Source organism: Scomber japonicus, chromosome 8 (genome assembly GCF_027409825.1).
Source record: "Scomber japonicus isolate fScoJap1 chromosome 8, fScoJap1.pri, whole genome shotgun sequence".
Classification (NCBI taxonomy): Eukaryota; Metazoa; Chordata; class Actinopteri; order Scombriformes; family Scombridae; genus Scomber; species Scomber japonicus.
The window spans coordinates 2377413-2404280 of NC_070585.1; the positions used below are offsets into that span (position 1 = coordinate 2377413).

The window sequence follows — 26868 nt, forward strand, 5'->3', positions numbered from 1 at the left end:
CATACACTGATCAGGACTGCTGAAAAAGATAAGCACTGTCTATCATATTTCACTGCTTTTATACCTGTGGGTGAATCCTTTCTGTTCACTGAGATGAACAGAAAACTCTCTCTCAGTACAAGCCTGGTGAACACAGGAGAGCTGCTGGAGTGACGCTCATTCATGGGACTCTCGTGAGTAAGTGTAACTCATAATTAAAAAGTTATTCTCTGTTTATTGGAATGTTTTTCTGTCATTTAATATCAGTCTGATATATTCATCACAGTGATATTTGATTACTGGTGTTGAAGTCATTAGAGATGTCTGTATTCATGTATATATTAAATAACATTGTATTTTATAACAGCTTTTTTTAAATGAATGTGAGAATAGTTAGGAGTCTTTTATAACTCATAATGAAACAATGAGACAGCAGATGACAGGGTCATTATGCAATGAATTCATATGTATTCTACAGTATACTGAAGACACCACCTTAACTTACGTTGTTGTCATTGTTTGTCTTTTTCTCCATTGTCTCTAATCAGAGTGGCAGCACGTTATTTCCACAATGAAAAGGTACTGTAGCCGTTACTTTCTACCACCTACTGCTTGTTTTTAATAGATTCCATTTGTGATTAGGCGGGTAAAGAAACTTGTCCTGACAAATATTGAAATGATTGTCATGAACTTTTGATTATGTCATAATGTTTCCCTGATAAATTATTATTGTGATTCCCTGAGCTGCATGGGACTTGATCTATGGACACATAGCTTTTACATTCAAGGTTCATAGAGGTTATGGGGCCAAACATAAACTGCAAGGTTCCTGGTTAGAGACCTTTGTCACAGCCCAGGCTCAGTGAACAAGGAGGCAAAACACACAAGATGTAAAGTATTTTTAGTACAGTAATATTTCATGTAGAAGAAGGCAAAAGTATCTTTATAAATGAATCTGTAGTGTATGTGTTGTGTTGTGGTGTGTTGTGAAGGAAGAACAAAGAGGACACACCAATGATGAGAGAGAGACAAAATAGAGGAGCCAGCATAAATAATTTAGTCCCAGCACTGCCCAGGTGCAACACATCAGATTAGATGATTCCACCCATCTCAACCTGAAAACAACCTGCAATAGAAAAAATCCACATAACAGCAGGAGGAGCACAGACCGTAACAGAGGCTGTCACACCTTCCTTATATCTCTCTGCCCTCATTACATATCATGTGGGCTTTGGTGCAAAAGCATGTACAATTACAGTCATCCATCAGTGCCCTGTACAATAGAGGGAAACTCTTTGCAAAACACATGGGCCTGAGCAATATGGCCATACACTGTAAGACAATATAAATGTGTCTATTGTAATAGTTTTTACCATTGCAGTTATACCATCATAACTATCCCTTTTAATATTTCTGCTTGTATTGGACCATGTGGACTGATACTATATGTACTGTATGTACACAATGTGTGGACAGTGGTGCAAATCAATGCACAGGATTGCTATAAGGCAATAGTAGATGTTTATATGATTTTTGCATCAATTTATATATGTCGTTTGTCAACATCAGTCTGGAGTGAGGTTCTCAACTTTTGCCTTGAGAGCACTTTAGAGCCATTTTGCTATGGCCATTTCTGCAAACCATGAAATATCAAATTTTTCGCCAGGTCTGGCATGTGTGTATGAGTTTTTGGGCACATTTAGGCTGTGAAAAATGCATTTGTTTTCAGAGAACAATAATAATAATTCCTAATAACAGAGCATTTTATTCCTATACCCACCTTTCTCGATGATAGTTTGTTGCTATGGATGCACCTAAATAAAGTTATTCTCCATTCTGATCTGATCCTATCTGTCTGCCAGGACTCATCAAGAGAGACCAGACTCCCCTGGACCCAGCTGTGTGTCCTTTAAGAGTGACCAGTCAAAGGAATCACCTATTATGTTGAAAAAAGGAAACGATCCTCCTGAAAAAGAGTAAACTTTAAACTCCTACTGTCCATTACAGAATCTGTTTTTTGATTTCATGATGTGACCTCTAGTATAGTGATGGAATAGCATCATTTACTGTGTCAGTCTACATAGCTGGACCTCTTATTTCAATACAGCCATTAAAATCTTCCATAAAGCAATAACGTGGCATTCATAGGCAGAGTAGATGGTCACACTAAGCCTGATAGCAGCCTGCTAGTTGCTGTCAATCAAACACAGAAACTGACATGCGCCTCCAATCACTGAGACAACAGCTAGCATGTCTAATTGTCTAATGTCTAATTTTCCCCAAGAGCTTTTTTCATCGTAATGATAAAAATCTATTAATAGTGCATTTTAAAAAAAGGTTGACATTATCTTTGACTGCAAAATCAAATGTGATTTCAGTTCTGTTTGAAAATGATTTAGGAGGAATAACAGGTTTTTTGAGTATGTATGTATGTTCATTTTCATTTTGACTTGCCATAGCAGTCAACACCGTTGTGACTCATAACTTTACCGATGGCTCCATGTCATTTGGAAAAATCAAACAAACTCATAAATCAATGCTCTCAGCTCAGCCTTCCATTTGGGAAACTACTGCCCATACTGTGGTATTTCCAAACCTTTGAATTCTCAGATCAGATCTGTGTCCATGTACAGGAGTGATCAAGAGAAACCAGACTCCTCTAAAACCAGTTGTGTGTCCATTAAGAGTGACCTCAGTGATATTGACATATAGAATTACAAATACCATAACAGAGCATTTTATCCATGCTACTGTACACACTACCTTTCTTGTGGATAGCATGTCAGTATGGTTGCCACTAAATAAATGTATTCTTCATTCTGATCTGATCCTATCTGTCTGCCAGGACTCATCAAGAGAGACCAGACTCCCCTGGACCCAGCTGCATGTCCTTTAAGAGTGACCAGTCAAAGGAATCACCTATTATGTTGAAGGATGGAAGCGATCCTCCTGAAAAAGAGTAAACTCCAACTGAAATTAAATTGCATACTACAACATCTGCTATGTAAATCACTCATGTGTTCTCCTTTGCTAAAAATCAAAAACCAAAAAGAAGAAATTTATATTTTTATTATTTATTTATATTAGTTTTATGATGGCACCACCTAGTTCTGCATTAATATGATGGAATACCATTAGGTATATAGGTGGCTCCATGCCCTTGGGAAAAGTGAAACAAACTCATCAATCAATGCTCTCAGCTCAAACTGCCACTTGGGAAACTACTGCCTCTGAATTCTCAGATCATATCTGTCTCCATGTACAGGAGTGATCAACAGAGACCAGACTCCCCTAAAAGCAGCTGCGTGGCCTTTCAGAGTGACCAGTCAAAGGAAGCACCTCTTAGGTTCATACATGGACAGTGTTCTCCTGATAAGAGGTAAGATGTTACTAGTATTAGATGATGTATTCATCTGGTAAAGTTATGTTGGGCATGTACTGTATTTATTATTGTAATATTATGAGGCTTTAACTAAGTTGTTGTACCTGAACAGAGAGGTAGGTTGTATCAAAGTGTTCCAAAATGATCTAACAACGACTCAAATGGTCAAACATTTTGATCCATACAAAAATATCAACAACTACTTGTTACATTGCCATAAATGTTGGTCCCCAGAGAATGAATCCTAATGACTTTGATGAACCCCTGACATTTCATTCAGTGCCACCAACAGTTTTTGACCAAATGGCTGTAAAAGTGTGTGAAAAGAGAAGAACATACTGGGTGGATCGAAAAATACATTTTATTGAGCCCAAATAGTTTCTGGGTACCTAGCAGGTTCTGTGGATGATCAATTAAATGGTGATGTTCCTATCTGTCTGTCAGGATCTGTCTGGAGAAACCAGATTTCCCTGAATCCAGCTGTGTGTCTATGAAGAGTGACCAATCAAGGGAACCTCCTTTTACATTCAGAGATGGACACAATTTCCCTGAAATGACGTATGTAATATTACCATCAAAATTACACTGCATCCATTATTTTTAAAATGTATTATTTAATTAATATTCCAATCCTTTCAGCTAATCTAAGATGTTAAAGGACCAACAAAAGTCTCAAATGGGAGGCTACAATTACAAGAATTAAGTCATCCTGTTATGACTAGAATTCCAAAATCTGGAAGGCTGGAAGACATATTGCAGTATGTGCCAACTCCTCATGCTTCATTTCATGTATACTTCACAGAGTCAACCAGAAGAGGGCAGATGATCCATTGCCTGAGCATCATGAAAGAGACTTGGGCTACATATTCATGGTGTGTAAATGTAAACCTTTTACATCATCTAGAAGAAATTATATGACATGACAGAGTCAGTTTTATAATAGTCTGAATGTAACACCCTTTAGATCAGTGAGATGTTACAGTATTTATGTATCAAAAGACAATCCTTCCATTCAGTTATTTTATAGGTCAGTGTATTGGTAGCAAAAGCGTTTAAATTCCATGCAACTACCTACAGATAATCTTTCGGAATCTCTCAGCTCTCCCAGATTATGTTTCTGTTTTACCTCCAAATGGCTTGGCAGAACTTTTTTGTTGGACCAAGTCGCAAGTACCATGTTATCATAACTGATAGAACCAATGGCCCGAGCTATGAAAATAAATCAAAGTTGTAGCTTAAGGTGCTGTGACTGATAAAGACATAACCATCAAAAAGCAATACTGGGCTACACTCCCGAAGCCATGAATGTCCATCATGCTTGTCGGGTTTGTAAGTTAGCTGGTAAAAACATTTTGCTGTAGTGTTGTCACTGTGCTCTAACAAGCCTGTGAGCATATGCAGCCAAAGATTTTTTGTCAAAGAACGAAAACCACTCTGTGATCACAAGTGTTTTTCACCCTTACATAGTATTCAGGTCAAATTTGACCGTTTTTGACATTTGACAGCTGTAAAAACACCCCAAATGTCTTTTACCCTGAAATTTGATGACTTTTCCCAAAGTGGCCCAAAACGCACAAAAATGAAAATCTTTTTAAATGTTATACTTATGGATAGGTGCTTCAAAAAGTTGTCCATCGACCATATTTGTCCGTATTTGTTATTGTTATTGATATGTCTTTTAGTTAAATTAATAGTTAATAATTTTAATAATGATTTCTTTTTATGATGTAGCAGTGAAGACTGATGGCTCCAATGGTTATATATTAAACCCCACACTTCCATAAAGTTCTTGTCATTTTCACTTTACATAAAATACATTTCAATCATTATTGTTATGTAATATTTTCATGTCTTAGGTATAATAGGACATGATATTGTGTGATAGTAGCTGTTTTTCTTCCAAAAATGAGTGGTGTAAAACCTAAAAATTACACTTTTTTTCCCAGCTGCTTGAGGAGAACATTATCACTTTTGTGAAGAATGAGCTAAAGGGGTTCAAGAGGGTTCTGTGTCCAGATGATCCAAAATATTCGGAGAAGAAGAGGGAGGATGAGAATGTGATCGATGATCAAGAGAAAGAGCACAGGAGGAGCAGCAGAGAGGCTTTTCTGAAGATCTCACTGAACTTCCTGAGGAGAATGAAACAGGATCAGCTGGCTGACTCTCTGCAGAGCAGTAAGATGCTTCATATTTTTTTTACATTTGTCCAAAGAGAAAACTGTCCATTACATTTCCAAAATGAGTTTAAATGTTTCTGTATAATGGCATGCCATACTCAGGTAGGATTAGGGTTAGCACTCCACTAATAAATCTGCTTATCAAACCTATTTTTTTATAACCCTGTATCAAACCTAAACTAGTTATAACTAAAACTCAAAGGTTCAGTTTCACTTTGTTGTTGATTGAAAAGGCATAAACGCTTCAGTTTTAAGTGGTAACGTAATAATGTCCACATAGAGAAAACATGGCATTCATAGGCAGAGCAGGTGGCCCTAATAATAATATCATGATGTATCAATACATCAAATAATATGAAAAATGTTGTACATTGTAATGTTGCATATGATATTTAATGTAACATGCATTCATTATCTTAATTGTTGTTCTAATTCAGAATGTCCTGCAGCATGTCAGCATAAACTCAAATGTAATCTGAAAGAGAGGTTTGAGTGTTTGTTCGAGGGGATTGCCAAAGCAGGGAACCCAACTCTCCTGAATGAGATCTTCACAGAGCTTTTCATCAATGAAGGAGGGTCTGGACAGCTCAGCAACGAACATGAGGTCATACAGATTGAAAGAGCATTCAGGAGACCAGAAGGGGAAATGGTGATTAGATCTGAAGAGATCTTCAAACCTGGAATAGATCCCCCTATCAGGACACTGATGACAAAGGGGGTGGCTGGCATTGGGAAAACCGTCTTAACACACAAGTTTGCCCTGGACTGGGCTGAAGACAAAGCTCACCAAAATATACAGCTCACATTTCCAGTCCCTTTCCGAGAGCTAAATTTGCTAAAAGGAAAAAGGTACAGCTTGGTGGAACTTATTCATCACTTGTTTGGTGAGACCAAAGAAGCAGGAATCCTCAGGTTTGAAGAGTTCCAGGTTGTGTTCATCTTTGACGGTCTGGATGAGTGTCGACTTCCACTAGACTTCCACAACAATGAGATCCTGACTGATGTGACAGAGTCCACCTCAGTGGATGTGCTGCTGACAAACCTCATCAGCGGAAAACTGCTTCCCTCAGCTCATGTCTGGATAACCACACGACCTGCAGCAGCCAATCAGGTTCCTCCTGAGTGTGTTGACATGGTGACAGAAGTCAGAGGGTTCACTGACCCACAGAAGGAGGAGTACTTCAGGAAGAGATTCAGAGACAAGCAGCAGGCTTTCATGATCATCTCCCACATCAAGACAACACAAAGCCTCCACACCATGTGCCAAATCCCAGTCTTCTGCTGGATCACTGCCACAGTGCTGGAAGATGTGATGAAAACCAATGAGGTTGCTGAGCTGCCTAAGACCTTGACTGAGATGTACATCCACTTCCTGGTGATTCAAACCAAACTCAGCAATGTAAAGTATCATGGAGTAGCTGTGACAGATCAACACTGGAATCCAGAGAGCAGGAAGATGATTGAGTCTCTGGGAAAACTGGCTTTTGAGCAGCTGGACAAAGGCAACCTGATCTTCTATGAATCAGACCTGACAGAGTGTGGCATCAATATCAGAGAGGCCTCGGTGTGCTCAGGAGTGTTCACACAGATCTTCAAAGAAGAGAGAGGGCTGTACCAGGATAAGATGTTCTGCTTCGTCCACTTGAGTGTTCAAGAGTTCCTCGCTGCTCTTTATGTCCATCTGACATTCATCAACTCTGGAGTTAACCTCCTTGCAGAAGAACAGTCAAACTTCCAGACATCTGATCTGTTGAGTAACAAATTCCAACTCTTCTATCAGAGTGCTGTGGACAAGGCTTTCCAGAGCCCAAATGGGCACCTTGACTTGTTCCTTCGATTCCTTCTGGGCCTTTCCCTTGAGACCAATCAAATTCTTCTACGTGGCCTCCTGACACAGACAGGAAGTAACTCACAGACCAACCAGGAAACAGCTGAGTATGTCAAGAAGAAAATTAGGCAGAGTACATCTCCTGAGAAAAGCATCAATCTGCTCCACTGTCTGAATGAGCTGAAGGACCATTCTCTAGTGGAGGAGATCCAAAACCAGCTGAATTCAGGAAGTCTCTCTACAGAAGATCTCTCTCCCGCTCAGTGGTCAGCTCTGGTCTTTATCTTATTGTCCTCTGAGGAAGACCTGGATGTGTTTGACCTGAAGAAATACTCTACTTCCAAAGAAGCTATTCTGAGACTCCTGCCAGTGGTCAAAGCCTCCAAAAAATCTGTGTATGTAGACCCATACCTTCATAAATCACTGCAGATATAATTTAAAATTATATTTTTAAAAGAGGTTTAGGTTTAGGTTTTTTCAATGCTGTCTTAATACAGTACTGACATGTTCAGTAAGTATGTGGAAACTAGCAGTGTTAGCCAGTGTTAGCCAGTAACATTTCTACAAGTAGAGGTACTAGTCTCCTAAGTAGTGTGGTAGAAGAATAGCTGTTAATGTAGTCCTGCTGGGCTACTTAAAATGTAGGTTTTTAGGTGCTAGATGTGCAATGCAAAGAGGAAGTTGCTCTCAACTTGGAAAAGACCAATAAAATAAATACCTATAGGAGAGAAGAGATTGGGGAACAGAGGAAATGTTACTTATACTTATCATGTTACTTATATAGCCAACAGACGGTACAACAAAAATGCAAGTCTCTGCATTTTTGTTGTACCACCAGTATGGTGAGTCAAAATTATTTGTTTGAAATTTATGTAGATATAGTAGGAATTCTTAGTGATTCAAGACCCATTTCCACATACATATACAGTACCAGTCAAAACTGTGGACACACCTTCCCATTCACTTGAATGAGAAAGTGTTTCCAAACTTTTGACTGGTACTGTATATACATAAAGGCAAATATGTATTGTATTAAGACAGACTTGATAAAACCTGCACCTATCCTTTAATGTATTTTTGCACTTTCTTATGTTCTCAGATTGAGTGGCTGCAACCTATCAGAGAGAAGCTGTGAAGCTCTGGCAACAGTCCTCAGCTCGAAGTCCTCCAGTCTGACAGAGCTGGACCTGAGTAACAATGACCTGCGGGATTCAGGGGTGAAACTGCTCTCTGCTGGACTAGAGAGTCCAAACTGTAGACTGGAGACTCTCTGGTCAGGATTCAATGTGTTCATCAGATAACCCTTTAAATCTCTATTTAAATTTAGAACATTATCACTGAACAAAGGACCAACCTTTATAGTATTTTCTGTGACTGCTTCTGTTGCCAATCTTTGGCATAGCTTCTGGCAATCATGTACTATTGTGTCATGATGATATTTAGTTATATTATCTAATCACTGCTGAAAAGCCTATCAGAGTAAACAAATTTCAGTTTAAGACACATTTTCCCTTTAATTTAATTTAACCATTAATTTGTTTATTAATTAGTCTCGATTTCTGCTTGCAGGCTGTCAGGCTGTCAGATCACAGACGAAGGCTGTGTATCTTTGGCCTCAGCTCTGAGCTCCAACCCTTCCCATCTGAGAGAATTGGACCTGAGCTACAATCACCTAGGAAACATGGGAGTAAAACTGCTCTCTGCTGGACTTGAGAATCCACACTGGAAACTTGACACTCTCAGGTATGGAGAGAACCTCCAGCATTTTTAGTCACTGTTTGTCACTGTCTACCCTTTGGAAAGCCTTTTACCTATCATACTGTCAACATGTGTCATATAACTTAATATCACATGGGATGGAAGGTAGTCATGTGAGAGGCTTCGTTAGTTAGAAATTGCAAATAAAGAGACATTGGAAAAGTGTAGTTGTAGCCAGACAGTTGTTGGGGTACATGGTTGCAATTTTAACAACCTTGGTCATGGGGATGCGCCAAGAGCTGTGCAACGTTTGTTCACACTTGTGCTTTGTGGACTTGTGATGGCTTATTGCCTTGTCCCTGGTGTATCTTGTAGGGAATACTGCAGGAGTATGTGGTATGGAGCTGTTATTATGAGCTATTTGGCCCTTTCAAAACCACAGTGAAAGCTATGTCCACATTCTGTGCTGGAAGTTTATCTTTAATTAGACTTTATTTGTATAGCACATTTCATACAGATACAATGACACAAAGTGCTTGACCTGCTTTGCTTTAAGTCCATTATAAAGTCTGTTAATAAATCTAAGTCTGTTCTTTGTGGGGATTGGGCTCTACCAGGTTTTTGCCATTTCATCAACATCACAAACAAGTCTGTTGTGATGTTAATGAAAGGAATCTCAATGTGTAGCTGAAATGTGGAGACTGTAGGGACCAGTGTGTGGGTGTCAGAAATGCATTTCTGCTGTTTACGGATGCTGTGGTCCTGCTTGCTTCTTCAGACCATGTAATACAGTGACAGTCAAAAGCTTAGACACATTTTAGACAATTTCTAAATCAAGGGAATGGGTAGGTCTGTCAATGTTGGTGTCTTGTTCACAATTCCTTTAGCATCAGCACTAATGTTGTACCAAACTGGACTGCTTGTGGTGAAGGAGCAGGGCCTAAAGGCTCACGATTTAGTGATCAAGCTATGTTTCAAGCTTCAATCTATGGTTAAAAGCTTTGGTTAATGACCAAAATAATGGGATCAAGAATATATGCGGCAAAATTGTTTCCTTCATAGGATGGTTAGATTCACCCTCCATGTTAAAATAAGGAACTCTGTGAAGAGCTCAGAGTGGCGTCATTGCACCTATTGAAATGATCAAGTGTATTTTCTTGTTTCAGGGTTGACCACGGAGAGCGATATTTGACACCAGGCTTAAGAAAGTGTAAGTAAAAGCTTTTGTTTACATCATTTTATGGAGAATGCATGAAACGCAGGCTTGTAGACTGTCATAAGAATGGCATCAATCAAATTCTAATCTTTAGTTTCCACTCAACGTTAGAGGCACATAAAACTGAAGTTTGAGCGTAGTGATTTTTGTGTGTTACCAAAATGTTATTTCAAGTCATGTTGACGCCATATTCCTTAGGTTTTAATTTATAGCCTATAGGCTAGTTCCTTAGACTTTTTATCAAAGAACAAAGATCTCCTCTAGCACAGTCGGCCAGTCACCTGACACTGTCTGTGCAAACACTCAAGATTTCTGCTTCCATAGCATTGGATGTCCAAATAACACATCTCACTTTTCAGCTCTATTTCTCATTCTGTTACTGTCTGTGTTGTATTGAGTTTTCTTCTGTCCATCAGATGCCTGTGAACTCACACTGGATCCAAACACAGCAAACAAAAATGTCCTCCTCTCTGAAGACAGCAGAAAGGCAACAGTGGTGAAAGAGTTGCAGCCATATCCTCCTCACCCAGACAGATATGACTTCTTGTTTGGGGTGATGTGTGTTAATGGTCTTACTGGTAGATGTTACTGGGAGGTTGAGAGGGAGGGATGGCTCTCTCTAGGAGTAGCTTACAGAGGAATTGGACGGAAAGGGACTGATAATGACTGCAGGTTGGGAAGGAATGACAAGTCCTGGGCTCTGTTTGCTTCTGATGGTCTTTTCTCTGCTTGGCACAATGACAAAGCAAAGACTGTCAACATCCCACCCTCTGTCCAGACTAACAGAATAGGAGTATATCTTGACTGTCATGTTGGCATCCTTTCTTTCTATAGAGTCTCCTCTGACACATTGATCCACCTCCACACCTTCCACAACACATTCACTGAACCGCTCTACCCTGAGTTTGGGTTCAGGGATGGATCTGCAGTGTGTTTGTGTAAGCTGTCAGAGGGAGAGCAGTCTGGAAACATGACAGGGTAATGGCAGAGGTTGACGATTGACAAAATGAGGAAAAACCACAATAAGCTTGGGTGGTGGTTGATGACTGTCAAAATTCTAATATAGTGTGTTTATGGGATTTCTTTCTGATCAAGTGTTGTAATTACAGTTAAGTGTCAAAATGTTCACACATTAGTTCAGTCCTTTTGCATTTTTGTGTTACCCACTGTTGGTCAAACACTTCTAACCGCCTCTAATCAGGACAAGGTTATTTAAGACACCTGTGTACCTTTGTTCTTCCTTTTCTGCTGCCATGTGTTCTGGCCGGAGGTCGGTAGGCTGAGATTTAACTGCCAGAAGTTCTTGTTTCTGAGTGCTAACTTTGGTTTTTTATGCTAAGCCTCTCTGTTGGTGTCTCCAGCCCGTAGACCCTTTTCTCTACTATGGTGGAAAGTGGTGCCTGGACACTTTGATTCTATTGTGTACGCAGGTGGCTAACTAACTCTGCGTCTCTTTTTGTAGGATGCCATCTGCTGCTGCTTTTTGCCTGCCCTTTTTAGTACAGCCTTATAAATAATGGAGATTAGGACCAACTATTTTTGTTTAACCTCTGTAGTTTGTAGTTTAATTAGATTTAGTGGAGTTGTGGGCCAGTCTGCTGGGATAGGTTTGTCCCTCTGATTGAGATCCCTTCACTGTTTGCTGTGGTTAAAGGCACTGGGATACATGAGTGTCACCCACTTGCTGTGACTGCACAAGTTAGTATGTTAGCCCCAGTCCACTTGTTTTGTTTTTCTAACTTTCATTTTTAAACTGAATGTGTAATAAAATACTTTTACATTTTAACTCAATATTGTCTTTAAATCATTTACTTATCAGCTTATTCTTGAAAAATGTATTGCAATGGATTTTTGATTTACCATAATTCATTCCCCAAGTGATAGTAATGCTAATGGTTTGAAAGTGGTACAGCAGTTAATTTGGATATTCCTGCTGGAAATAGTCCAAATGTATACTAACCCCTCATTTAGTTAAATAAGAATCAAGAGACTGTGCAATATCTGGATACATTGAAAATGTGGAAAACAAAGAACCTATAAACCACCAAAAAGTTACTGCAGATTGTTCACATTTTATTCAGATTTTGCATTCCAGTAATGTTAATGTAATCAATGTCAGACAGTTTAAAATTGCATCCCCAGGCTGAGCAGAAGTGTCTGACAGTCTGTCAACATCCTAGCCGGTGGACTCCAGTTCTTCACACCAGTCAGGCAACACTAAAAAAAACAAGAAATGCATTACTAGAGAGCACTTGAGTTTTTAAAGAAATTGCAATTCACATGTTGGCTTAATAGAATCTCACAAGGAGCATGTTTCAGGTCTTGAGTCAGATTGTGGTAAATAGTTACTTGAATCTGTGCCAAAGTCCTGACGTTTCTCTCCCAATACTAAGATTCCACAGCAGATAGGGAAGTCTCTGCCATGGCAGTACAGGATTGGGGTTACAGTGTCTATACTACATACAGGATGCATACTGTTACATACCTGACATCACTCTTGGTTCCTGGCTGTGTACTGCCCCCTGCAGGCCAGCTGCTCCACACACTGCTGTAGAGAAAATAGTCAGTTAAAGCAGGAACACTACTGGTCACTGCTCACAGCCAGCTGCTATGCTCAGGGTTTGATAATCACCATGGTATTTTGTCAGCATGATGTGTTATATTTTATCATCACAGCATTAAGTGCTTTAATATAAATATTACTGGTTTTGCAGCGCTCACCTTCAGTCAGTCTGCAGCATGACAGTCATCTCCACACTGAGCAGCTCATCAGTAGCTCTGCCTGCAACAGTCAACAAGGAAAATTTACTTCACTCAATCGAAAGTGTCATAAGTTACGTTGCTACTTTTTAATTGATTCTATGATGGAAAACTGCTATTTTCTACCACCACCTATCAAAGTTTAACTTTCAAAGCTTCCTTATAGGAGTAAGTCTGAAGTGTGCAGCCTTGTACTAGGCCCGTCCTGCTGTTGGATCAGGACAGGCCACTCTCGTTGGGCAGCACTCTGCAGCAGCTCAGCGACAGCAGACTCTAAAACAGAACCTGCAGCCGAAGCCAAATACAGAGATACTCTACCAGCACTGTAACACTGAGCCAGACACCAATACCTGGACAGCTGACTGAGCGCTGGAGTGAAAGAAACAGCCACCATGATGTGTATTTTACTGAAACTTAAACATGTGTCTGTTTTACTGTGAATCTTAAAGTGAACCATCAAAACTCTGTTTACCTTTACTCCAAAGAAAGAGGCACGAGGTTGGTTGAATCATCTCATGGCGGAGGCCCGGTCACGTCTGTTCACCGGGAACCCAGCATTTCTGAAACAGAATATAAAGGGTTACAACGTGCTGCAATGGAGCCACTAAGTGTCACAGAAATTGGTGGGCAGGCAGTTCAATGAGCAAAAAACACTTCAAGTAACGTTAACTGGCAGCACTTCAACAGCGTGTCCAGGCCACGCACCTTCACGCCGGTGTTATGACCAAGTCTGTTTCCCCTCTTCTCCAAAATAACCCAAACCAGTCCTATGCTAATGTGCTTAACTTTAACCCAAGTTTACCGTAACCCTCAACTTCGACATAACACCGGCCCAAACCGCCAAAATGACTCATATGCGCCATTTTACAAAAGTAACATTAGAGGTTGATTCTTCTTAATAAGTAAACAACACACTTTAACTTTCTCACGAACTTAATACAATAACAAATGTTTATTTACACATTTCTTAAAAACAACTGAAATTCTTACCACGTTTACGCAGACATCAGAGTCACGTCTCTCACACATTTTTCTTGTGGACTAAGAGGCAGTGTGGAAGGCACGCTCATATTTATAACCTACAGCTGTCGCAGTGCATTATGGGAAGAGAAGCCCTCCCAAAGATCGTCTCTTAAAAAGAAAGACCACTAGTTTATTTCCCCCTGGACGATAAAACATACAGTATTATAGGTTGACTGCTCACCAGCCACACTCAACACAAAATGTTTTGAAAATATTATAGCCTATTTGTTAAACTTATTCATGTTAATACATTATTACTGTGATAAATTAATGTAAACATTGTCATTACAGTTGAATAAGCTTGAAGTCTTCCACTGGGAGATTCAGGATAGCCCTCATACCCTTGCAGTGTTAGTATGAAGTAAGAGAGCTTTATTGTAGAATTTTAAATCAGTATAGACTGGCTATCATGAATATTATTTCATATATTTTTAATCAGGTGATCTCATCAGGATCTATATATATATGGTCTACAGCAGTGGTCTCCAAACCTGCTGCTGGAGAGCTACTGCCCTGCATATTTTATACACACCTGATTGTAATTATTAGCATGTTATTAGACCCTTAACGAGCTTCAGCTAATAATTAGAATCAGGTGTGTTAGAGTGGGGAGATACCTAAGGGCAGTAGCTCTCCAGGACCAGGGTTGGAGACCACTGGTCTACAGCATCTGAAACAAATCACAAACCATTGAATAGACTCAAGGTTAAAAGCCGGCCAGTGGGATGAGAAAGATGGACTAACCGTGAATTAAATAAAATATTTATGGTGTGTTCTTTCATATCAGATTTCATATTTGATATTTCACTTACACAAATATATTAGTGCATTTGGAGAAAAACTGAAACTGAGCAAATGGTCCAGTTACATGATAGCAGATAAGTTTGTTTAAAAACATGTACAGTTATGGTCAGATCTACCATACTGACAATCTGGGTAAGTAAGTGCCCAGGGGTCCTTGAACAGAAAGGGGCCCTTTTGGTCAGGCTCTACAGAAATGTTGATAATTATGGTCACAGTCAGAAATCTAGTATGTCCAAAATAACATATATAGTTACAAGGTTTCAACATGACAGGGACTCTGCCATCATGTAGCATGCCCTTTACCCACTCGACTACCCAAGCACCCCCACTCATGTGTTTTTAATAGTATTTGGCAACAATGGAGGTCTACGGCAAAGAGGAATAAGATATATCAGACTTTGGAAACACACACAATAGTTGTCAGTAGATCAGTTCACTGTTGGTTTGACTCTGTTTCAAAAGAACAATAAGAACAATATAGATAATTGCCAGCCTGATCCTCTAAGGACTTATTACCCTGTTATAGCTACTTGTTCCTGATTGATAGAACTCACTAGAAGCTAATGATCCAGTTACAAGCCAGAGGTAATTAGCAGAGGCCTGCTTTCCACAGAGTGACTCAGTTATAGAATGTGGTGTCCAGGCTCCAGTTACCCTACCAGTGGAATATTTAATGTGTTCAGCATTTAATGTCTGGAGAGGATTAATCCTGCAAAATATTATTTTTGCTATTTCTGCTGCATTTAGTGTCAGCTACAGTCTCTGTGTGAGAATAGTTAGGTCATTCATTTGTACTTCTCTGTGTTGCTTTACTGTGTGTGCGCACTCCCAATATGAAACATTAGAGTACACCCCTAAATAGGTTGAGCTGCATGAATGTAGTCATGCTTCATTTGTCCTAATAAGTCCCAGTTCAGTTGCTGTTAAAAACCTTGCCAGCAGAGGGCACTGTCAACATTACTCTGCACAGCCAATTGCAAAGCCAGTCTTTAGCATTTGCAATGGACATGATGGCACCTGTATCACTGTCTTCTGGTGTAAACAGGTATATTATGATATCCAATTTCACCTTGTCTCATGTTTATTGTCTCAAGTTAATATATAATATGGACCCAGGAGTAAATACAACTGCATGAAAACCATCTAATTCTTTTCAACAACCTGTAACAAACATCATATACACATACTGACATACTGTTAATCAAGAGTCATATTTCCTTCCATAACAAAACATCTTGTTACAGAGCTGAAGACTAAAGGAACTCAACTTTATTTGAGCTGTCATGTGTTACTATACATGTGATATCCTGAATATTATACAAGGATATGCAATAGAAGAGAAAAGGATTCAGTGAAGGGAAAAGGGAAAAAGTTCACAAATGAATCCACTGTTGAAAACTTAATCATCTACATCTTTTACAGCTCTCATGACAGCAGGTGGTAAAACAGACACAGTAACATAACTTATACAGTAGAAAAAAAGAAACATGTTGGTGTGGTATGGGTAATGTAGTCAGAAGGTCATCACAGCTGGGATGGTTGAAGTGTAGTTTACAGAATTTACACTCCTGAAACAACAAGAAAGGTCAGTGTAGAAAAGATTGGATTAACCTAATTTCTTGGATTTCCTTTTCATGTATTTTTTTCAACACTGATAAAGCAAATACTTACTTGTTGTGTATGACAAACTGAAGTCAGAATGGAACTTCTAGGATAATGCCTGATCTCAACTTAGACTGTTACTTGTTAAAGCTGCTCTAATCAATATTTATGTATAATGGGTCCACAGAGAATTATCACCAACTCTGCATCTCTATAAAGCATGTTTAACTACTTAACAGGCAATTGCTGACAAGTTACCATCAACTTGAAAGGTAATGTCAGTGTTTTATATGGTTTAGTTCTGCTCACCCCAAGTGGTCAAAAAAGGTACTGCAGGTTAATAAAAGAAACTTTCAATGTTTTCCACTTCACCCTAAACACACCATATAGATGGCTTCCTTGAATTAACCCTTTAAAAAATGTTTCATTAAATTCTGCAGATGGTGGTTAGTCTCACCTGAAAGCTATATAGTATGTGAGAGCACAGAGAGTAGAGAGGGTAGGTGATTAAAGAGAATTAGGGATCACACCTGTTAACATTGACAGTGATGATACTCTTGACAGGTGTGCTCTTAGGACCAGGAGTGGGACGGAAGACTGGCTCTTGATTGGTCGGTTTGGAACGGCGAAGGACGTATGGATCAGCAGAATGTGAGGGATACTTGTCAAATGTCCCCGCTTTCATTCCTCCAATCTAACACAAGAGAGAGCCACATGAACAGTCATATTACAGGTGGGCGACACTGTTTGTAATAAAAAGTAGTCTGATATTTCACTCAAATTCTGCTTCTGTAGAGCAGATAGAGATACTGACTTGTTTGCCGGGGGATGCTGGTTTAAAGGGAGCAGGAGAGACTTTCTGTCTTGGTGGGAGGGGCTTATGTGCTGGTGGGGTTGGTTTGTCACTGTGATATGGATTGCCCTGGAAATAGTCTCTGGGATGGAGGTTGAGCTTGAAAGGGCCATCTCTAAACTTGGAGCGATGGATTGAGTCCTCCTTCTGTATCTCAAACAGCACACATTTTAATAAAGTTCGTTTAAAGGAGCAGTGTGTAGGATTAGTGGCATCTAGTGGGGAGGTTGCAGATTGCAACCAACTGAATAACTCTAAATATGAGGGTCTATTGTTTTTTCAACCTAGTTTGAGTAAAATCTGGCACACTTCTGCATGATGAAAGCCTTGGTGAAATGATGGAAGCCTCAACGGCTGTATTGGCATGAAAACTGCATTCACATGGGTCCCGTAAAAGATGACACCTACAGTAGCTTAGAAAACAGCGATACTGAATTTGATTAATTTACTGTTCATCAGACCACACATGAGACAAGAATTAGCTAGCTAGTGTGCTGTTTCCTAACTGTATGTTCAGTAGGTATGTAGTGTTGAGTAATGGAAAATGTTATTTCTCGAGGACTATGAGTGAGTCTATAAAACTATGAGTATGATGAGTTTGAGTCAAGCACAGAGGCTGTATTGTGTGTAGCTTTAGAAAACAGTGATAGGGAATTTATTGTTTATTAGATCACCAATGAGACGAACTCACGAGCTAGATGATATTTCCTAAAGAGAATGAAGTCAATTTAAAGGCCTTTAGTTTTTCTCCTTTGTTGTATCCTGATGTGATGGCAGTAAGTTATTAGTTTGTTTTTGTACATTGTTTCCAGTAAAAAACATGAATGGAGTAGTAGTATACACAGATTTGAAGGAGAATAGGTTTCTCTTTCCATTAGGTTTCAGTATTTCAGACATGACACACACCTTGAGGCCTGATTTAGTATAAAGCCCACTCACCACGACAAGGTACAGGCCACGAGTGGGATGTTAGAAAGACAGGACAAAGACTGTTAGTAAAAACAGATTAACACAGCAGAGGCATACACATGGAAACAAGACACAGATATATAAAGGAGGTAGAGGGACATCAAACATCGACATACTGCCTCTAAGGAGATGGGTGAGGGGATAGAATGGATAGTGGTAGAGGGGCATCTGTCTGAAATAAAAGCAAAAAACAGCTGGCTATCTACAAACACATCACATCACAATACAACAGATCTAGCTACATCTAATTCATTAGTTACAGACAATACAGTTATTAATAGTAAAGTACTAAACATACTGGCATCTAAGCAGGCTGTAAAAATGTGTAGAGGAAGCAAGAGTTAATGTCAGACTAACTTATTAGATACGGTTTGCTAGTATATTCTCCTGGTTTCATCTGAACTGGGTTGGAAAAAACAATAGAAGCATATAAATAATCAATATTCATATTTTCTTACATTGTTATCAAAATATATCGTTCATTAAAACTCAGACCTGCTACTGTAAAATTGTCATTTTCAGAAGGAAATGTATTTCTCACTTTTGACCCCATGTTAACAATTTGCTTTGCTTTTTCTTGACTCCTTTGTCTGCATGTCACTCAGAATGTGATTGAAACAGGAAGATTTAATCGAGATTTAGAAGTAGAAGAAGTAAAATTGATTTTGTTAATGATTTTTATTATTATAGAAAGGACCATACAGAGAAATGAAAGTTTTTCTTTACTTTTCGCTTGATCTGGTCAGTTTGTATCTAACAAAGCCTCACTGAAAAAGCCTTGTTCTGAAATCTTGTGAGAGTTGTGTTGTTGTTGAAATCAGTGAAACCATAAGACATGATTTTGAAAAACAATAACACAAAGGTACTCTTTCTCTACTCTTGGAACTCCTCTCTCCAACTCTATCACGGCTGAAAATTTAACTGATTTTGACAAGAATGTAACCCTCATGAGATTTCAGAAGCAGTCTTCTTGAGCGAGACTTGGTCAGACCAAGTAACAAACTGTAACAAATTGAATGAAAGGTAAAGAAAACCTTTTCATTTCTCTGTATGATTCTCTCCATAATGTTGTCAGACATTTACAATAACAATCTGAGCAATCTGTCATTGGCAAAAACAAGCCTGTACATTGACAGGGAGCTCCTGCCCCATCAGATTACATTGCAGCCCGTTTCTAGCTGCAGTGCTCTCGGTCAATACTAGACCAATTTCTAAAATTATTGTCCCCATGAGTCACTTAAACACAAAAAGATGGAAAACTATGGTCCAGGTTGAAAAATACAGAGGTTTCTCTTTAGCATTACCTTCAGGGCCTCTTTGGCTCTGTCGTAGGGGTCCGAGGTATACAACTCCACTTTGGACAGTGTTACATTAGGATAGCTGCCGGAGATATTATGTTATTTACTTATGCAAAAAATGTACATATTCATCACTGGTCATTGGAAAGCATCCTAAAACAGAGGTTAGATCATTCAACAAAATAAACTATGTGAATATGTTGCTTAGGCTACTTTTCATAGAAATGCTTTTTCACTCTAGTATTGTAATTATTCCAGAGACAGAATGAGTCTAAATATGCTTGGTGAGTGGTGGTGAAAGAGTTCTTGCCGTGAACCTGTAACCACTGCCTTTCTTGGGAGGTGAAGTGACGATGTTGCGTCCAGGTGAGGGATGGGCCTTCCGAGCAACAGTCAGGGGACTCATGGCTTCAAGTGGTCCTGATAGAGTCCCGTAGTAACTACCTGAACCACTGCTGGAAGCAAACAGACAAGGAAAGAGATGTGAAGCACCACAATGAATACATGTTATGTCAGTCAAAGGTGTAAGTACAGTCTTTTGTCAATATGTGTGTGACCTCTGTGGTGTTTGTGTGCTTTCTCACTTCTTCTTGATCCCATTACAGGGCAGGAAGGCCTTCCCCAGGTTCTTCTTGGTCTGCTGGATGCGGTACTGTCGGGCCAGTCTCACCGGGTCACTCAGTGCCTCGCGTTCAAATATCCGCTTGAACGACTTGTCGAAGAAGCCGCTCTGCAGTGCACAGCGTTGTTTAGCGATGCCTGCCTGAATCTGCCGGCTACGATAGGCTGACTCATTGAACGGACCTGGAAGGAAGAGATGACATACTCACACATATGTCAGTTGGCTATTGTCAAGAACTCATCATCTCAAGCTAAAGGCTGATGTTTCTTTACAGTTCATATTGTTGGCATTTCATTTACAGGTAAACAGGCAGATAAATGAGCTGTTCAGATGCTTACGGTTGGTGGGTGCGTTGTACTTGTCTCCTATAGAGATGTAGCTCATCTCTTTGAAGACACCCAGACGCTCCATGTCACTCTTCCCCTCAATTACTGGCATCTTTTCTCACTGGAAACACTGGAAACAAACACACACATTAAAATGCTTGTCACGCTGCCTCCAAGAAACATTCAAACATAATAAAGTAAAAGAATAGTTTAGTCAGTACTGACTCAGTACTGTTTAGTCAAAAGAAAAGTAACACTTTACAACACACAGACTGACATACATATATACATACTTGGTTTCTAAGTGTTACAGTTAAAGGCTATTTGGCTGTCCTATAGCATGTCATCTATCTATCTATCTATCTATCTATCTATCTATCTATCTAGACTCTGCACAGTCGCTTTGTATACAGGTCGGTTACCATGGTGAAGGGGAAGTAAACAAACTGTCCTAAACGAGCACTCAGATTACTGGTGAGGCAACCATGCCTTCAAAATAAAAGTTTTAGATGTTGACAGTGACTGTTTATTGAACTATAATCGGTAAGGTTTTGTTTGATGGATTTCTTTAGTTTCTGCATGTACGCTCTTTTTAATAATGTTTAGTGCACAGTGTTCTTGGCTCCACTCTGATTGTACAGCTACATAGGTCATTTAACAGTATCTTTCTATCAGTTTTCTGCTGATGTAACCATGGGGACAAAAAAAGTCTGCATCCAATTTCAAATACTGAAATTCATCAATCCATCCTCTGAACAAAGAAAGAAAAAGTTCACCACAGCACAGCAGGAAATGCAACACATACTGGATAAACATTCCAGCTTTGGCTGATTTACTTTTAAATATTTCTGCATGAGACATAAAATTGAAGAAACTTCTATGTGAGGCAGAAAAACCATCAAAAGCGAAAGACAAACATGATTGTATTCAGAATCCAGCGTACTGTACCAGCCAAATACAACATCTGGTGTTTGCAACTTCACCATCTCCTACAACAAGTTCATTTGATCAGAGGTGATACTCCTATATTAAAATCAAAGCTTTTTTCTAAAGCTCCTAAAATGAACAGATGTGCAACTCACTCACAAATGGACACTCATTCATGTGCAGCAGGGTGCAGATGCTCCACAAGGGGGTGGTGGTGGTGGTGGTGGTGGTGGTGGGGGGGGGGGGGGGGTCAACCAGCTTTTCTTTGCACTCATCAGTGAGGACATTACTGTGGACTAACAGCACACATGCAGCCTTGTTTGCTGCAAGTAAATCAGTTAAAAAAGACATATGCAGTATAGAGTAAGTAAAGTGGAGTATAAATAACATTAAAAATGTGAATACTACATATATTATAATCATATACAACATGAAAGATATAATGACAAGATATACAGTACCAGTCAAAAGTCTGAACACATCGACACATTAAAGGGTTTTCTTTATGTTTTACTATTTTCTGCATTGTAGAAAAACACTGAAGACATAAAACTTATGGAATCACAAAACAAAACAATTATGCAATCATGCAATAAACAAAAAAAAGAGTTAAACCAAACCTACCAAAATATGTTTCATATTTTAGATTCCTCACTGTTTGCTTTGATGACAGCTTTGCACTCTTCTAGCACTCTGTCAGCCAGCTTCATGAGGTCTTCACCTGGCTGCTTTTCCCATAGTCTTGAAGGAGTTCCCACATATGCTGAGCACTTGTTGGCTGCTTTTCCTTCTCTGCAGTCCAACTCATCCTAAACCTGCTGCAGAATGTTGCGGTAGCCGTGCCGGTTCAAGTGTGTCTTGAATTCTGAATAAACCTCAAACAGTGTCACCGGCTAAGCCCTTCACACCTCCTCCACCATGCACGGAACCACAAATACCAACAGTACCATCTGAAATGTTTAAGAGTTGTTAAGACTGACAACAGATGAAGACTCAAGAGCAGGACTCAACTCAGGAATAGGTTTTAATGGGACAGCAGGTTTGGTACATAGAAACACAGGAAACTGCAGAGACAGACTAGCAGAGACAAAGAGGAGCACACACAGGCTGTGTCTCAATTGCGAGGCTGCATCCTTCGAAGTACGCGGCCTTTGCGGCCTTCGAAGGATGCAGCCTCGCAATTGAGACACAGCCACACTCAATACACAAGGAAGGATGGATAATTAGACACAGGTGACACTAAACAGGGCGGGGCAGGAGGCGGGAACACAGGAGGACAGGAAGCAAGAGACAAAGGTGAATACAAAATAAAACAGGAAATAACCAAGAAACCAAACTCAGTAAACTTAAAAGCTGTCTGTTGAGCCTGGCCTTCAACTAAGAATTGTTTCTTAGTTCATGTTTTTTTTTTTTAATTTTGTTCTACTTTATTCTATGTCATTTTATTATGATCATCATTCTATAAGTTTCTTACGTTTTTCCTCTTAGTCTCTTTCTTTTGTCTTATTAATCTTTATTAATTTAGTTTTAGTCAAGCTTTTATTAAATCTATTTTATTTCATGTTCACTTTTGTTTTCTATTTCTATTCTAATCTATTCTTTAACTCTAACTTTTATTAAACGTTTCTTATTCTCTATTATTTTTATTTATTTATTTACATTTTTATCATTCTTACTTTCTCTTGAGTGCATTGGTCTTAATTTCATAGTTTTTATTCCTTTTCTTTATGTTGTCACTTGTTCTGTCTTATTATGAGCTCATCAATCAGCTGTGAAGCACTATGAACTACATTAACCTGTATGAAAGCTGCTGTATAAATAAAGTTTGATTGCTGTATACCAACACTACACTCAACAACTCAACTGAAGAAGATAAGAAGTTCATCATCAGATAGTAAAAATAAAGAAAAACCCATAAATGAGTAGGCTTGTACTGTATGATGATGAATATGAATTATTATTATTATCAGCAGCAGCAGCAGCAGCTCCTATGTGTATTGCTGCAATATTAGGAAAGAACATGAAGCAAACTGTCCCTTAGTATTAAAGTCATGTGAGCATTGAGCCTGTGCTGCTGGTGCAGTGACTGATACTGCTGACAGGAAGTGAGCTGCAGGATCATGTTGCAGCAGCAGTGCTTCTATAACTTCATTATGTTTGTTATGCTTTACATGTGTTTGAATGATTCTCTATTATATATGTGTGTGTGTGTGTGTGTAAATATATTGTATATATATTATATATATATATATATAAATGTATTATGGGATGTGTCTGACATGAATGTATTTAAACAAACAGAAGTGTTTAACAAATGTCTTTATTATAATGATACTGTAGCTGCACATTGTAGCCAGGAGCCACAGCCAGTACAACACTGCTGTTAACAGAACAAGGTTCCCATATTGAACAGCTCTCACTGAAAAATCTTTCTCATTTCAACCATCACAATACACAATAACCTACAAATAAAGTTGAGCTACACATCTCTGTGTGGACAAAGAGGAAATGTAGAGAATAAATGTCATTTTAGGAGAAAAATGTTACACTCTAATTTGACTTTTTTTTAAAAATAGATAGTGGATGTTGTAGCTCTCTGTCACAGTGCATATATACTGTATGCAATAATTCAATACTAGCAGAAGCTGTTGAGGTATTGCTTCACATTAAAGGAAAAGTTCATAACTTTTCAAGTCTGTCCTAAAACAACAGTCAGGAGCAAAGCTAGATTAACATGGCCAGGGGCCCCAGGGCACTACCGACACTCATGCCCCCACCCACAGTTAAAAAAAAATAATAAATTGGATTGGATAACGCTGCTGTCTGGTAGAAATCTCATAACTCCATATTTCATTTTGGATATTTCTGACAGTGACCATAATGATCAACATCATCTGTGGAGCCTGACAATAAAAAAGTGAAGAAAAAAAAGCCAACTTCCTTCTCAAGGGCCCCTGGACAGTTACCCAAATTGCCTATATGGTAGATCCAGCCATTGTCAGGAGACCAAATGAACAGTGAAACCGGTTTTCTTGCTGTAATCATTCCTCCTGTTCATACTGACCTTTAGAAGATCCCTTCATTATGCACTTACAATGGAAGTGATGGAGGACCCCCCTCCCCCCATCACTTATACTGAAAGACACAACACCTCTTTCACTGATCATATGGACATCTGACTGTTGCTTTAAGACACACTTGAAAAGTTGTGAATGTGTCCTTTAAGGTGGTCTAATTTCTTGAGTCACAAGGTGGCAGAGCAGCCTTGGAAATGAAGGGAGATGATGACAAAGAGCTCTGCTGTGAAAAGCCCCCAAAATGCTCTCAGCCAGCTAATGAAAATTTGAACAGGGGAGTACCCTACACTGTTACACATGTAGAGAGTTTAAAAACTTCAAATAGGCCTGGCAGGATTCTAGAGAACTGCTTTTTCTCACACTGCAGAGAAATGACAGACAGACAACACAGAGAATGAAACATAAAGAAAATGAGGTGACGTATGAGAGATAAAGGGAAGAGAGGTGCAGTTGTGAGGAGGAGAGAGACGTGGAGACAGAGCAGGACGGGGACGGAGAGACAGAGAGAGAGAGAGACAGAGAGAGAGAGAGAGAGAGAGAGAGAGAGAGAGAGACATGAACATAGATGATGTAAAAGAGAGAGGATACATGTAAGCTCACTGAGAGACAAAGGGGCTGACTCTCTGTTGGCCAAACGTCCTTGGAGAATGGGGGAGGGCAGCTCAGTGGCAGCTGGGTCACACACAGTCACACACACACACACACACACACACACACACACACACACACACACACACACACACACACACACACACACACACACACACACTGACCAATGTGCACACATGCATATGTTGACATATTCCACAGTAATCATAAAAAAGGAAAGCATGCATGACACTGGAGCCAGCATGGAGCAAACACACAGACATGTCTGCAGTGTTATTGAAGAGTGTGTCCTGCTGTGTGTTCATTGTAATGAGACTGTCAGCGTTTGTATTTATTTTCCTATTCTGATCTCCAGTTTTATTGGAGGGAACTGCATATGTAGCTCTTTTGTTTGTGGATGTAAATATGTATTCTTGTGAACAGCCCACAGAGTCAATAGGAGATGTAGAGCAGAGTGCCAACATGGTAACATGTCATTTTACACTGTGTTATAATCAATTCATAAATAGTTATACCACAGTGTATTATAGTTTCAAGCAGGAAGTGTGCTGGAACTCCTCAGTATATGCTTCTGTTAATCAATCAATCAATCAATCAATCTTTATTTATATAGTGTCAAATTACAATAAAGGTTATCTCAAGGCACTTTTCACATAGAGCAGATCTACTCTTTAATTTAATTTAAAGAGACTCATGTGTAACCACGGGTGCTGTAAAGGGGTGAAAAGTCAGGATGATTCTAAGGACCCATGACTGGCAGAGGCCCTAAAAAAACTGCAATATTAGTTTGTTTGTTTTTTAAACTTATAATCATTAATAGATATCAATATAATGTTTCATTTACAATGTACTCATTAAACTAATGCTTAAATCTTTTTGTTTCTGGCAAGAATTAACAATCCAAAGTCTCTTTATTGCCCAAACAACCCCCTCTATTTAAATGAAATGGTTCAGTCCTGTCTTCTATCACGGCTCCAAATAAATGCTGTATAAATGAAGCATTTATTTATCCATGAATCATTTGTTTCTCAATCCATGCACTGATGAAGACTATGGGATGTGGCTAAAAGCTCTTGAATTAAGAATTTCTATTTTGAAGTTCAAGAATAAAATGAATTTCTGCATTCAAACGCTGTATAAACTGTATATTTAGATTCATTAAAACTTTCATAGCATTTTTAGGTTTATGTGCAGTGATGTATGAAAAATTCTGAAATAAAACCTAATTTATTGTATGATTAAAATGTGCATTTGTACTTAACAACTTCTAGTACTCAGCAAATGTTAATATTACAATGCAGAATGTCTGTTAATCTATATTTTACAATACCAAGAAGTTAGTTTTTTTGTTTTAAATCAGCATATGAAGGATTTGCACATGTGTATGACTCTGTGTAAACATGTGTAATAAATGCTTAAAATGTGTGTTATTAGAATCTTTATCAAATTTCAGTATAGTGTGTTACAGAGTGTTTCAAACTATTAAAGTTAATTATTTAAAGCCTGTGATGATGCAGTGAATCTTTTAGCTGGCAGGTTAAATCATGCCATAACTGATGCAGCACACCTAGGGGAGGCTGGGAGCAGTGGTGGAGATGATAGGCTGGATTATTTTATTTATGGTTCTGGATGGTGTAACAATTTGGAAACTTCTCCATCCATCCTTTTTATCCATCAAAATAAAATCTGAGCTGCCAACACAAAGAGAAAAGAGAGAG

The 26868-nt window shown here is 39.0% G+C and overlaps 2 protein-coding genes, 1 long non-coding RNA gene and 1 other non-coding gene across 4 annotated transcripts; 1 reads left to right on the plus strand and 3 right to left on the minus strand.

The window, feature by feature from the left end:
• The first annotated feature begins 78 nt into the window (after positions 1-78).
• Positions 79-11262, plus strand: LOC128363472 (protein NLRC3-like). Its single transcript, XM_053324473.1, has 13 exons — positions 79-173; positions 528-558; positions 1842-1955; positions 2825-2938; positions 3245-3358; positions 3806-3919; positions 4164-4233; positions 5308-5536; positions 5976-7761; positions 8466-8639; positions 8936-9109; positions 10231-10274; positions 10697-11262. Exons 2-13 carry the CDS (start codon positions 551-553, stop codon positions 11260-11262), a joined length of 3507 nt encoding a protein of 1168 aa, XP_053180448.1. The 5' UTR covers positions 79-173; positions 528-550.
• Positions 11263-12338: 1076 nt separating this feature from the next.
• Positions 12339-14074, minus strand: LOC128363497 (uncharacterized). Its single transcript, XR_008321668.1, has 5 exons — positions 14031-14074; positions 13513-13600; positions 13002-13062; positions 12766-12828; positions 12339-12497 (listed from the first exon to the last, which is right to left on the minus strand). It is a non-coding gene; the product is annotated as an uncharacterized LOC128363497 (long non-coding RNA).
• On the minus strand, positions 13219-13414 carry LOC128363529 (small nucleolar RNA SNORA74). The gene has a single exon (XR_008321685.1). It is a non-coding gene; the product is annotated as a small nucleolar RNA SNORA74 (small nucleolar RNA).
• Positions 14075-16380: 2306 nt separating the features above from the next.
• On the minus strand, positions 16381-20666 carry LOC128363494 (UPF0602 protein C4orf47 homolog). Its single transcript, XM_053324507.1, has 7 exons — positions 20550-20666; positions 20174-20393; positions 19907-20044; positions 19596-19671; positions 17284-17469; positions 17000-17163; positions 16381-16435 (listed from the first exon to the last, which is right to left on the minus strand). The coding sequence occupies exons 1-7, from the start codon at positions 20647-20649 to the stop codon at positions 16381-16383; spliced, it is 939 nt and encodes a 312-aa protein (XP_053180482.1). The 5' UTR covers positions 20650-20666.
• Between the last annotated feature and the right edge of the window lie 6202 nt (positions 20667-26868).